The sequence below is a fragment of the Zootoca vivipara genome, chromosome 16 (genome assembly GCF_963506605.1).
Source record: "Zootoca vivipara chromosome 16, rZooViv1.1, whole genome shotgun sequence".
Classification (NCBI taxonomy): Eukaryota; Metazoa; Chordata; class Lepidosauria; order Squamata; family Lacertidae; genus Zootoca; species Zootoca vivipara.
In genome coordinates this window covers 34,435,083-34,447,700 of record NC_083291.1, presented here as the reverse complement: position 1 = coordinate 34,447,700, position 12,618 = coordinate 34,435,083, and the positions used below count along the sequence as shown (strand labels likewise).

At 48.7% G+C, this 12,618-nt stretch overlaps 1 protein-coding gene across 4 annotated transcripts in view; it reads left to right on the top strand.

Moving 5' to 3' along the window:
- CRB3 (crumbs cell polarity complex component 3) overlaps window positions 1-12,301 on the top strand; it is a 29,390-nt gene extending 17,089 nt beyond the window's left edge. For 3 of the 4 annotated variants that reach the window (XM_035097026.2, XM_060268698.1, XM_060268697.1), the window contains exons 3-5: window positions 6,327-6,388; window positions 7,844-7,984; window positions 10,780-12,301. In XM_035097026.2, coding sequence (XP_034952917.1) covers window positions 6,327-6,388; window positions 7,844-7,984; window positions 10,780-10,863 — 287 coding nt within the window. In that variant the 3' untranslated portion in view covers window positions 10,864-12,301. Of the gene's footprint in view, window positions 1-6,326; window positions 6,389-7,843; window positions 8,742-10,779 lie in introns of those variants that run through there. The other variant, XM_035097028.2, reaches the window with a different exon arrangement.
- The last annotated feature ends 317 nt before the right edge of the window (window positions 12,302-12,618 follow it).

Sequence of the window (12,618 nt, the reverse complement as noted above, 5' to 3'; positions counted from 1 at the left end):
TGGCTGCAATGTGTCCTTAGACTCCAGTAATTACTTTTATTTCTCTGGAAAGAGAATGGAGAGGGAAGAGGGTTGTGTCCGTGTAGAAATTAGTGTACTGTACAAAGGGGAAATGTAAATTCATTTCTCTGTACACTTTTGTGTACTGGCGTTGCCCACCACTGGCATGTGGCCCCTGAAGAGTTGCCTAGAAGAGACGGTGGCCCTTGGCCTGCAAAAGGGTTTCCCACCACTACAGTAAGTGCTTAGAGCAGGCATCCCCAAACTTCGGCCTTCCAGATGTTTTGGACTACAATTCCCATCTTCCCCAACCACTGATCCTGTTAGGTAGGGATCATGGGAGTTGTAGGCCAAAACATCTGGAGGTCCGCAGTTTGGGGGTGCCTGGCTTAGAGAGCATTCAGTGACCAGCAGGCAGAAAGCTTTCTCTAAAATCACCTTTCCCAACCCCACTATCAACAAATCTCCCCCTTTGGCATTAGCATGGATCTCAGTGTAACAGAACGCGCCCCCCCCCCTGGAAACCTGCCATGAGTCAGTCATGCAAAGAAGTCATAAAAGTTACTGACATGCCTTAAAAAAGAAAAGAGCCTGTTAAACGGCTAGAAGCCTGTGTTTTTGTGCTGGCCAGAGGGGGAACCCCCCCACTTGCATGGAAGCACAGAGTGGGATTCAACAACTGAGTCCCAACAGCAAGGACTTCTGCTTGTCCAATGGTGTTTCCCTGCCCCCACACCTTTGCACCCACTGCACCCCCCTAAAATTGGCTCTGTGGAAATTGGGAGAACACCCAGAACAACACATGAGGGGGGGGGGAGGGGAAGGGGATTGTTCTGTCTGGCAAGCCAAATTGCTTGGTGTGATGGAATGGTAATGTTAGCGGGGTGCTGAATTCCTCAAGCTAATAAAGAAACGTGTTTTGAACCAAACAAGTTGGTGGGGGGGAAGGGTCCCCTTTACAGTACTTGGCTTCTGTGCTAGCTACTCACCTGCATGGGATTCCTGGTCGATTGGTTAAATGCAAGCCTGCCATAGGTTAACTTTTTTGGGGGCAGCCGGGGGGGGCAGGGGAAACCATTCATACCTAGGAACCTTTAAATTCCTAGGTATTACTGAATGTCAGCCCAGGGGTGGAGGAAGGGGGGTGGGGGCATGTCGCCCTGGGTGTCACCACTGAGGGGGGGTGACAAAATTCCAGGCGGCACTCACCATTGGGCCAGCAGCACGCCCAAGCCACGCGTCTCTCCTGGGACAGACTCGGTGGCTTGGGTGCGCACAGGCTCCGCTCTGCCCAAACGGTCCGCCCACCCCTCCCCCTCATCTGTAGGGTGGCTGAGTGGGAGGAGGCAGGCAGACTCCTTGGAGGCCCTGCGGAGCGTCCTGCCCCAGCTCGTCCCGCCCCGCGGGTAGCTGGTCCTGCCCCTGAGCACAGGGCACACGCATCGCCCCAGGCGCCCGATTGGCTTGCTCCGCCGCTGTGTCAGCCTTCAGATACTATTCAATATAAAACACCATTAGATGCCATATCTTGCCAAACAGTGTCGCATGCCAACAATAGAATACAGTGGTCCCTTGACTTACGAACTTAATCCGTTCCGAATGCACATTCGTAGGTCGAAAAGTTCGGAAGTCGAAACGCGGTTTCCCATAGGAAAAAAATATTCGGAAAAATTCGCAAGTCGAAAAAACCGCATGTAAAAATTCGTAAGTCGAGGAAACCGCATTTAAAGCCGCCAACGGTTTCCGTTCGGATGTAGAAAAATTCGTATGTGTGCAGCCATTTGTCCCGTTCGTAAGTCGAAACCTACGGATGTCGAGTAATTAGTAAGTTGAGGGACCACTGTACTATTAGATAGCAACTACTAAATGTTGAGAGTGTATCAAAATAGCATGGATTTTTTTTAAAAATGGTAATCGGTACAAATACAGATGTAGAGTGTCTAGAGCAGGCACCCCCAAGCTTTGGCCCTCCAGATGTTTTGGACTACAATTCCCATCTTCCCTGACCACTGGTCCTGTTAGCTAGGGATCATGGGAGTTGTAGGCCAAAACATCTGGAGGGCCGTAGTTTGGGAAGCCTGGTCTAGAGAATATTTAACTTTGAAATTTGCAACAAAAAAGGGGGGGGAGCAAATTCCTTTAAGCAAATTCATTTTGGGCATCAAAGTCACACACCCTTCTTTCTAGGGTTCAATTTAAGGGTGTATAGGTCTTTGGATTCTTCTTGGTCCTGAAATAGTTTGAAGGAAAGACGCCTGATCATCCCCGAAAGCAGAACGGAGCTCCTTTTTCTAGGAATGTGTCAGAGCCACTTTGGACTTCCTTGAAGTGTTTTTGTAGGCTTCACCAGTCAATTGCAAAGCACTTTCAGGGCGTGCCTCTGGCTCCCTTGGCTCAAGGAGTGAGCTCTGTCTGACTCACTCGTGCCCTCCCCAGCACGGTGGGTGTGGATTCCCTGGAACACAAGAGAGAAGGCACAAACCAGGTTGCTCCACCAGGCACCCTCTGGTTCCTGGGCAGTGCCCAGCCTGAAATGGAAACCGAATTCCCCAGAGAAAGAACTGTCTCAACAAGAACCACACCTGTCCCAGGAGAGGTTCAAAACCATGGGCTTAGTTCTGTAAGTGAAGGCTTCTGGAGGAGGTGGAGGTCTGGTAATTAAGGCCTTAGGTGCCCAAGGGGAGGTCCTTTCTGAAATGCACCTGTCTCCACATCACCTGTCATTGGTGAAGAACCCGCATGAACAGTACAGAGCCTGAGGACTAGTTGGGCTGTCATTAAACAGAAGTACAGTGGAACCTCGGTTTACAACTACCTCTGTTTACGAACGCCTCCGTTTACGAATGCCGCGGACCCGGAAGTGTTTACATCCGGGTTCCGCGGAGTTGGATGCGCAGAAGCATGCCTTCGGGGAGCGAATGCCTCTGTTTGCGAACGCCTCCGTGGAACGGATTGTGTTCGTAAACCGAGGTTCCACTGTACTGTTTTGGGCGGGGGACAGGGGGCGGACAGGTTTGGGAGACTGGTCCTGAATGCAGTAACTGTGCCCCTGAAGGACCAGGTTCTCAGCCTGGGAGTCAGTTTGGACTCACAGCTGTCCATGGAGGTGCAGGTCAATTCTGTGTCCAGGGCAGCTGTCTATCAGCTCCATCTGGTACGCAGGCTGAGACCCTACCTGTCTATATAGCGTCTTGCCAGAGTGGTCCATGCTCTGGTTATCTCCCTCTTGGACTACTGCAAAGGGCTCTGTGTGGGGCTACCTTTGAAGGTGACTCAGAAACTACAACTAATCCCAAATGCAGACTGGTGACTGGGAGCCAAGTCACCCAGGTGGCGCTGTGGGTTAAACCACAGAGCCTAGGGCTTGCTGATCAGAAGGTCGGCGGTTCGAATCCCTGCGACGGGGTGAGCTCCTGTTGCTCGGTCCCAGCTCCTGCCCACCTAGCAGTTCGAAAGCACATCAAAGTGCAAGTAGATAAATAGGGACCGCTCCGGCGGGAAAGCTAAACGGCGTTTCCGTGCGCTGCTCTGGTTCGCCAGAAGCAGCTTTGTCATGCTGGCCACATGACCCGGAAGCTGTCTGCGGACAAACGCCGGCTTCCTCGGCCTATAGAGCGAGATGAGCGCCGCAACCCCAGAGTCGGACACGACTGGACCTGATGGTCAGGGCCCCCTTTACCTTTAGCAGGAGCCAAAGACAGTTGGTGCTGTCTTAAAACCCTAAACGGCCTCGGCCCAGTATACCTGAAGTAGCGTTTCCACCCCCCTTGTTCAGCCCAGACACTGAGGTCCAGCTCCGAGGGCCTTATGGCAGTTCCCTCACTGCGAGAAGTGAGGTTACAGGGAACCAGGCAGAGGGCTTTCTTGGTGGTGACTGTTGACATCTTTCAAGTCTAACAGTCTTGGGGGACACAATGCCAGGCCTGAAACCATGTTTGATAGCTCAGGTAGAAAATCGGTAGGGCAGTAACAGTAACTGCCCCCCCAACCAGCCCCCAAGCACACCCTGGAGGTACACTTGGTACTCAGGGGGCATTGCTGGGGGAGGCCAACCCCACACTGCTGCCCCACCTAGGCCTTACTTATAGATGCCCCATTGGCTTCTTCATCCTTGATTAAATTGGGGTGAGGGACATCTTATTATGGACCAACATGGCATTTTCAAGCCGCACCCAGAGACCCAGGTCAAGCTGGCATAGTCACCACCAAATCTTCAGATGGGAAAAGGGTCAGAACATGACACAGGCTGTATTTGCCCGTGCCACAGTCCAGACTCCAAAGGTCTGAACTGAGCTCTCCTCAACTGGTTCACCCTTGATCCAGTGTCAAATCTCAAGCTTGTCCATGGCCACCGGAATTGGGCTGTCTGGTGCTTCCCTCAAGCAGTCCAAGGTTTGCTCTTCCAGGCACGTGATAGACTTAATAAATAACTCCTGGATGCCTCAGCAAAAGCAACACCCCCCACCCACTAACCAGCAGGTAAGAAATAAAACTCAAACCCGGACACCCCCCATTCCCTAGAGACCGTAGCGTGTGAGGTGCTATTTGTTTCACCATGTGTGCACATCACTGATACATGCTCTGGCAACAACTTTATGCAGTGAAATAAATGTGCAAATGTGCTTCATCGGTACATGGTGTCGGTTGGGTGCACTGTAAACCTCTGCGGTGCAGAAGCCAAAACTATAATGTGTAGGCCACAGGGTAGACACTTTTCAATGCTGTTTTAAATTTGTTATTATGTACAGTGGTACCTCTACTTACGAATGTTTCTACAGCGGTGCCTCGCTAGACAAATTTAATTCGTTCCACAGGTCTTTTCTTATAACGAAAAATTCGTCTAGCGAACCCCATAGGAATGCATTGAATATTTTTTGAAATTTTTTTTGCCCATAGGAACGCATTAATTGAATTTCAGTGCATTCCTATGGGAAACCGCAATTCGCTAGACGAATTTTTCATAAAACGAATTCGTCTAGCGAGGCAACCTCCGCTCGAAAAATCCTTTCGTTAAGCGGAAATTTCGTTAAGCAGGGCATTCGTTAAGCGAGGCACCACTGTACTTACGAACGGAGCTCCGTCCGCCATCTTGGATGCGGTTTAGATAGGATTTTTTCTACTTATGAATTTATAGATAGGGTTGCTTCGACTTGTGAATTTTTTCTCCCAATGTATTCCTATGGGATCCGACTTACAATTTTTTTCGACTTACAAATGTGCGTTCGGAACGCATTAAATTTGTAAGTAGAGGTACCACTGTATGCTTTTACAGTTAGGAGTCAGTATGAAACATTTTATGTAGTAAGTAACAAATCAATGCAAGGAACAACAATACCCCCCCAAAAAAAACCTTATCTCTCCTCTCTGCATGTCAGTGGGGGTGGGCCCTGGGGGGATGACCTCTTCTCTCCTTGAAGGGGGATCAGCAGCAAATGCAGAGATGGCAAAAGTTTACCCGCTCTGCAGTTGCACCGGCTGCTCGACCTCCCCTCCCACTGCCATAAATAGGGTCACATGTGTGCCCCTCCCCTTGCCACCACACAACTGAACTGCAGGTAACTCGCATCTTGTGTGAGGGTTCAGTTCCAGCGGTCCACACGTTATTTGGGAAAATGCATGAAGTCGGGAACCTCTCAAACGGTCCTCCTTCCCTGGCAAGGTGGGGCTTTGAGAAGGCAGCACAAGGGCTCTTGCAGTGTCCCAGGGCCCTCATGCCTCCGTCCCGAAGCCTAGTTAACACTTTCCCAGCTTGGGGGTGGAGATGGGGGGGCTCTAGGACCCTGCTAGAGCCCACACACCGCCTTTCCAAAGCCAAGTCCAGAAGCCAAACCAGAAGTTGCGCTGCAGCCATTTTGGAACTGGGCACAGCAGCATCAAAAGTCGCTTCTGAGCATGCTCCACCCAGTTCCAAAATGGCCGCCATGCCAGAATAAACTGGGGAAAAACAAAAAAATCCATTTTTTCAGCTGGGGACAGCTGGAAAAACGGGGGTTTCCCGGGGAATACGGGAGACTTGGCAGCTATGGTCTAATCTGAACCCCTAAAAAAGAGACTTTGCACGTTCTTTTGCAATTCATGGAAATCTTTTAATAAAATTATTTAATAAAAAAAAGTGTGTCTGTGTGTGAAGACCTCATGAATTGGTCCATTCTGCAATATGGCTCTCCATGGGGAGAGTGCCCTATGTTGCATGTTACTTCTTGGCTGTGGTTTAATGAAACAGGGAGGAGTTAAAATGATTTGTTGTCTGGCCAAAGATGACCTGAGTCATGTGGAAGCTTGTCCTCCTTCTCTAAAGCCTACTGTTTGTCTCTCTCCAAAACAAGGCACTAACAGCACTCCAGTGGAGACCACAGCCTTGCCTCCCGCTACTTCATATCGCCTTTCGGTATGTATGTCTGCCTCTCTTGGGCACGGTCTGTGTGTGTCAGCTTTTTTGGGGGGGGGTGAGCTTGATGTGGACGTCTAATGCTGCCTAAAAGAGGGACATCATTGTCTGGGCAAAGCAGGTGCAGACTGATTGTAGCTTAGCTCGATCTGCCTTTCCTTACCCCAGGCAAGGGCACCTTGGGTCTTTTGAAGCTCTTGCCTGCAGTGGCAAATTGGATAGATATTTACATGCTTGAGGCTTGCGGCTATTATCACCACTACCCAAAAATGACTGCAGCCAATTGAGACAACATGGTAGCAGATTCAAGGGGGGGGATAGAAGAGGGCTGGATTTGGCCTCCTTCCTGTGCTGTGGTCAGTTGAGCAGCAATGTTGACGTCAAAGGACTGGGTTTGGGCAGCATCTCTGGGGTTAAAACCTGGCTTACAGTTAAGGTTTGCACCTGTCACATGACCCTCCTGGTGCTGGGCTGGTCATCCGTTTGCTCACAATTGGTCCAAGCTACACCAGCAAGCTAAGTCATTGATGATGTATAGATGGTATTTAACACCAGCAAAATTAGCTAACATGTATAGGATGAGTAATGAAATGTGCTGGAAATGTAATGAGAAGGAGGGAGAGTTTTATCATATGTGGTGGAAATGCGAAAAAGTTAAAAGATTTTGGGAAATGATATATAATGAACTGAAAAAGATTCTTAGGTACACCTTTCCCAAAAAACCGGAGGCATTTTTATTAGGACTTATTGGACAAGAGATTGCAAAGGAGGATTATATAATGTTTTTGTATGCGACAACCACGGCTAGGACTTTGTTAGCCCCAAAATGGAAAACTCAGGATTTACCAAGGATTGAAGAGTGGCAGACAAAAATGTTAGACTATGCGGAATTAGCGAGACTGACTAGCAGGATCCGGAACCAGGGGGAGACAAGGTTCCAAAAAGATTGGAGCAAATTTGGGGACTATATGGAAAAGAACTGTAGAAGTTTAAAGACACTTGCAGGACTGAAATAAATCCTACAAATTGACTTTAAATGGATGGAATAAAGGAACTGCGAGATAAGAAAAGAAAACCAAATGAGGGGAGGGAGGAAAGTCAAACTCGGCAGAGCATTGGGAATGAGAGATTTGGGAAGAATTGCTAAAAAGATAATTGTGTGTGTGGTATTTGTTTTTTGAATGTTTGTTTGTTTATTGTCTTTAATGTGTTTATTTGGAAAACTAAATGAATTGCTTTTTTTTTTTTTAAAAAAAAAAGCTAAGTCATTGATCTGGGCAGCCACATTTTCAAGAGATGCCCATGCCCATTTTGATTTGTGCAGTTAAGGTGCGCAAGTCTAAGGAGCATGCAGGGGAGACCAGGCTCCCCCCCCCCCCCCCGCGGCATGTTAGGCCCTGCCTCACTTTCCTCCACTGTAACGATGTTCTCCCCCTTTTTCTTTCCCCGTGGCAGAAGTCGGAGCTGGAGGCAGCCATTGCTGTGCCGTGCGTTTTGGGGGGGCTCCTGCTGATCGGCCTGCTGGTTTTTATGGGACTCAAAATCCGGGAGAAGCGGCAGACAGAGGGCACTTATCGGCCCAGCAGTGAGGAGCAGGTGGGTGCCCGCGTTGAAACTAACACCAACCTCAAGCTTCCCCCGGAAGAGCGACTCATCTGAGATGGGGGGAAAGGGCTCTGCTTTTGGGTCTCAGCTTGGACGGAGCCATTCAACACACTGGACTCCAAAAAAACCAAAAACACTAACATTTAAAAGGGTGGTTCTGCTGCTGCTGCTGCTGTTGCTGGTGTTGGCGTAGCTGGTGCTGCCGCCAGGCTTGAGATTTCCCGGCAAGCCTCTTAAAGCTTTTCCTGCAGGCTGGATGCGAACTGCTGTACACAGGAGACGCCCCCAATGTGTTTTAGAAAGGGCTTTGAGGAGCGGCTGGATCTCATACATGCACACTGCCGGGAATGGCTAGAGGCAGACAGTTCAAGGCAAGATTGGACCCTGCCTCTCTGGGCACACAGAAGAGAGAGGGCTGCCCCGGCCCTCAGCCCACACAATGCCAACCGCACAGTGCTAGATCTCCCTTCTTTATGCTGCCCCAAAGAACGAACTCTTCTGACTCTAAGTGGGAGTGCGTGGAATTGCAACTGGAGCTGACACAGGAGTTGTTGCTTTTGTGCGAACAGGAAAAGAGCAGAGGGTGGTTGGGGAGGCTGCTCTTGGCTTTAAGGGTCCTGCCACGTTCGATCTGGGGCAGGCCTGCCCTTTTTATTTTTAAGGAAAATGTATTGCGCTGTGCCTTTCAGAATGCCACTATTTAATAAAAGCAAATCTCCCTTCTCTGGCAAGAGAAAAGTCGACACAACCTAGAGTGTTATTACCCCGTTGCCTTACAGCTGGCCAGTTTGAGTTGGCAGGTGGCTCTTAAATGTTTCGTAGTAGGGAAGGGGAGAGCTGTGGCCCTCCCAGGGGCTCTGGGCCTACAGTTTTGCCATTCTGGCAGGGGCTGGTGGGAGCTACCCTGGCATCCACATTATCATCATCATCATCATCATCATCATCAGAATTTATATACCGCTCTATACCCAGAGATCTCAGGGTGGTTCACATAAAAAGGTCACAGTATATAAAATCAAGATAAAAACAATAACCCAATAATACCCCCCCCAAAATCCACATTTTAAAAGGGTATGGGATGTTGATCAGGTCAGCCAAATAACATGACAGGACCTGGTTCAGTGGAACAGTGACAATTCAAAGGGTGGCAAAGTCTTTTATTCCACCACAGGCACTAGGTGGCAGAACTGCATTGCACAACTGGCTTCAGCGGTTCTGTGCCACCAACGTCCTGTCTCTTTAAGGGAACTCCTTTTTTTAAGGGCAGCTCTGTTTTTTGCACTTCCTTTCTGATCCACGACTCTTAGTTTTCCCAAGGAAAGGTGATTGTGCCTTGCTCTGTTTCCACCTCCCTCTTGGGTTTGGAAACACACAATATTTTTTACCTGGGGAAAGTTGGCTGGAGACTGCAACCTGCCTACAGACACACAGTTTCAAATTGGCAATGCATAAAAAAATGAATAAATCTGCCATTGAATCATAGAACTGTAGAGTTGAAAGGTATTATTCCAGCCCCTTGAAATGCCAGACTAGCAAGTGTTTCCACCCTCATTGACCCTCTGTGAATGAGGGCAGACAAGCTAACCTGTTGTTGTTTTTCCTTTCAGAAGTCTCCACTGTGTGAAACACTTGGTTCATGAACTTGCCTTCTAGTTTTGTTTTTCATTTCTTAAAGGGAGGGGCCACCTCAATAGATTGCCTCGGTATAAACTAGAGTTAGCCCAAAATACCAATGGACAATTAAGGCTGGTCACAAAGACTTGTGTCATACATTTAAAGCACACCCCACCCACCCTAGAATCCTGAGAACTGTAGCTTACCCCCTCGCAGAGCTACAGTTCTCGGGAATCTTTTTTGAAGGGGAGGGGGGAATGTATTTTAAATTTCCATGAGGAATTTTTCCTGCATGCACTGTGGGGCTTTTGTGCAGCTTCCTTTTGCCTCAGTAGGATGTGTGTAGGAAAACATCTCTGGGGAATATTGTCCAGATTGGCTATCTGCAGCTCTAAGGCCGTCCAAAAGCCTGCCGCTTGGAAGTGTCAGCCGCTGGCACAGGTCTTTATAAATTGTGGCTGTAGCCTTGAGGAATAGAGGTTTGGCTCTCACTGTGCTTCACTCAGATGTTACGTTTCCAACAAAATATATCATTAAAAAGACACAGCATTTATGGGACACTGCTTGCTTTTAGTCCTGGGTCTCCTTAAGCTTCTCCCACAATATTATTTACACGATATCTTTTCAAACTTGAAACCACTGTCACGGAAAACTCGAAGAGTTATTCTGGGTGTTAATGATTAAATTGCAGACCAAATGAAGCAAAAGCCAATTGGGAAATGGGAAACCCAGCCAGATGGGCAGGGTATAAATTATTATTATTATTATTATTATTATTATTATTGGCTTTTGTCCTCTGCCTAGTGGTTCAATCCACAGTAATCAATGCAATATACAACAGCATCTCAATTGGCTTTTCACTGTAATAATCAGGATCTCGTTACATGCTTTTAGATGTAAACTTGATAAGGTACAAATGCATGTCATATCTAGGCATGTGTAACAGGAGGTTGCGTTGGGCTATGTGATGTGTCCTCAGTAGCATTTTGCCATTAGAGGCATTTTACCAAGCTGTTTGCAAAGGCAAGGCAATGTGCACGAGTTATACTATGTTTTTTTAGGAGGAGGGAGAAGGCAGCTTAGAAATGTACTCTTCTAAGTCTGAATGCTCAGATGTCTCCTTGTGTGTCCTTGCACCCCTGATCCAATTGTTCTTTCACATCCTTGAACAGGTGGGATACTCAGCCAAATCAAATATGACAGTTGCTAAAACATGCAACTCTGATGCCAGAAGTGAAACCACTATTGCTGTATGATTCCCTGGTGGATCTCCCGGTGGATCAGGTCCACCTCCACAAGCCAACAGGCTCCACTGCTTGCAGATCCATCTCCCCATAAGGCAGTAGCGTTGTGCAATGCCTCGGCATGGAAATCTTCCACCCTAGAGGAGGAATGGTTAGCATCTGTTACAGAGAAGAAAGGGTACCTCTCTCTTCCTTCTCATTGCAAAGTCAACCCACTATTCTTTCTTCACTGAAAATCTTCCCCTCTCCCTTTTCCTAAAATAAACTGAATTTTTATATTGTTGCTGGTTTCTGTTGATGCTTTGAGAAGATAAGATGTATGGGAAGCCGGTGCTGTTACCTTGTGCTCTGAGAACATATGCACCTTACCTTCCAAGTCCCGGACTGCAGAATCCGGGACCGGCAGCCGTGTGACACCGGAAGTTGCGTCGAAGTAACTTCCGGTGTCGCTTTGCCCTTCTATGGGCACCAAAAATGGCCGCCGCCAGCTTCGAAAGTCGCTTGTACGCATGTCAGGAAGTGCGTCACACAACTTCCGGTGTCGCTCCGCCCATCTATGGGCACAAAAAATGGCCACCGCCGACACCGGAAGTCACGTCTATGTACTTCTGGACATGCGTAGATGCGACTTTTGAAGCCGGCGGCGGCCATTTTTGGTGCCCATAGAAGGGCAAATCGGAAAGAAAAAAAATGGCCGCCAGCAGGAGAAAATAAAGGAGAAAAACGGGAGACGAAGTGATACGGGGGACCACCGGGAAAAGGTAAGTAAAAACGGGGGTTTCCCGGGGAAAACGGGGTACTTGGCAGCTATGATATGCACTGCCCTGTCCATAAGTATTCCCCTACTCCTGCAAGTTCTTATGTACACATGATTTTCTTTCCCTAATGCCTTGTGCCAGCGACAGGTACTGTACTGCATGGATGGGGAATTGGCAGCCCCAAACAGACACCATGGCTAAATAGTCAGGGATGATGGAAGTTGCAGTCCAATAAGATTGTGGGGCGGCGGCACAGGGTCCCCCATTCCTGTCATACTGGGAGCCTCCCTTCCCTTTGCAAGTCGTCTCAGAAAATTCAAAGCTTACCCTCATCTGCAAAGTGTCACTTCCTCTGCTTTCATGTGCGTCGGCTGGGGACTGTGAAGTAAAAGTGCCCCCAAACTGCTGGCCCATTGTTCTGCCTGGACACTGAGGTCCAGCTCCAAGGGCCTTCTGGCAGCTCCCTCACTGCGAGAAGTGAGGTTACAGGGAACCAGGCACAGGGCCTTCTCGGTAGTGGTGCCCTCCCATCAGATGTCAAGGAAATAAGCAACTATCTGATTTTTAGAAGGCATCTGAAGGCAGCCCTGTTTAGGGAAGGTTTTTTTATGTTTGATGCTGCCCAGAGTGGCTGAGGAAACCCAGCCAGAGCAGCGGGGTATAAATAATAAATTACTATTATTACTGTATTAATTGGGACCCAGGTGGCGCTGTGGGTTAAACCACTGAGCCTAGGGCTTGCTGATCAGAAGGTCGGCGGTTCGAATCCCTGTGACGGGGTGAGCTCCCGTTGTTCGGTCCCAGCTCCTGCCAACTTAGCAGTTCGAAAGCACATCAAAGTGCAAGTAGATAAATAGGAACCGCTACAGCGGGACGGTAAATGGCGTTTCCGTGTGCTGCTCTGGTTTGCCAGAAGCGGCTTTGTCATGCTGGCCACATGACCTGGAAGCTATACGCCGGCTCCCTCGGCCAATAATGCGAGATGAGCACACAACCCCAGAGTCGGTCA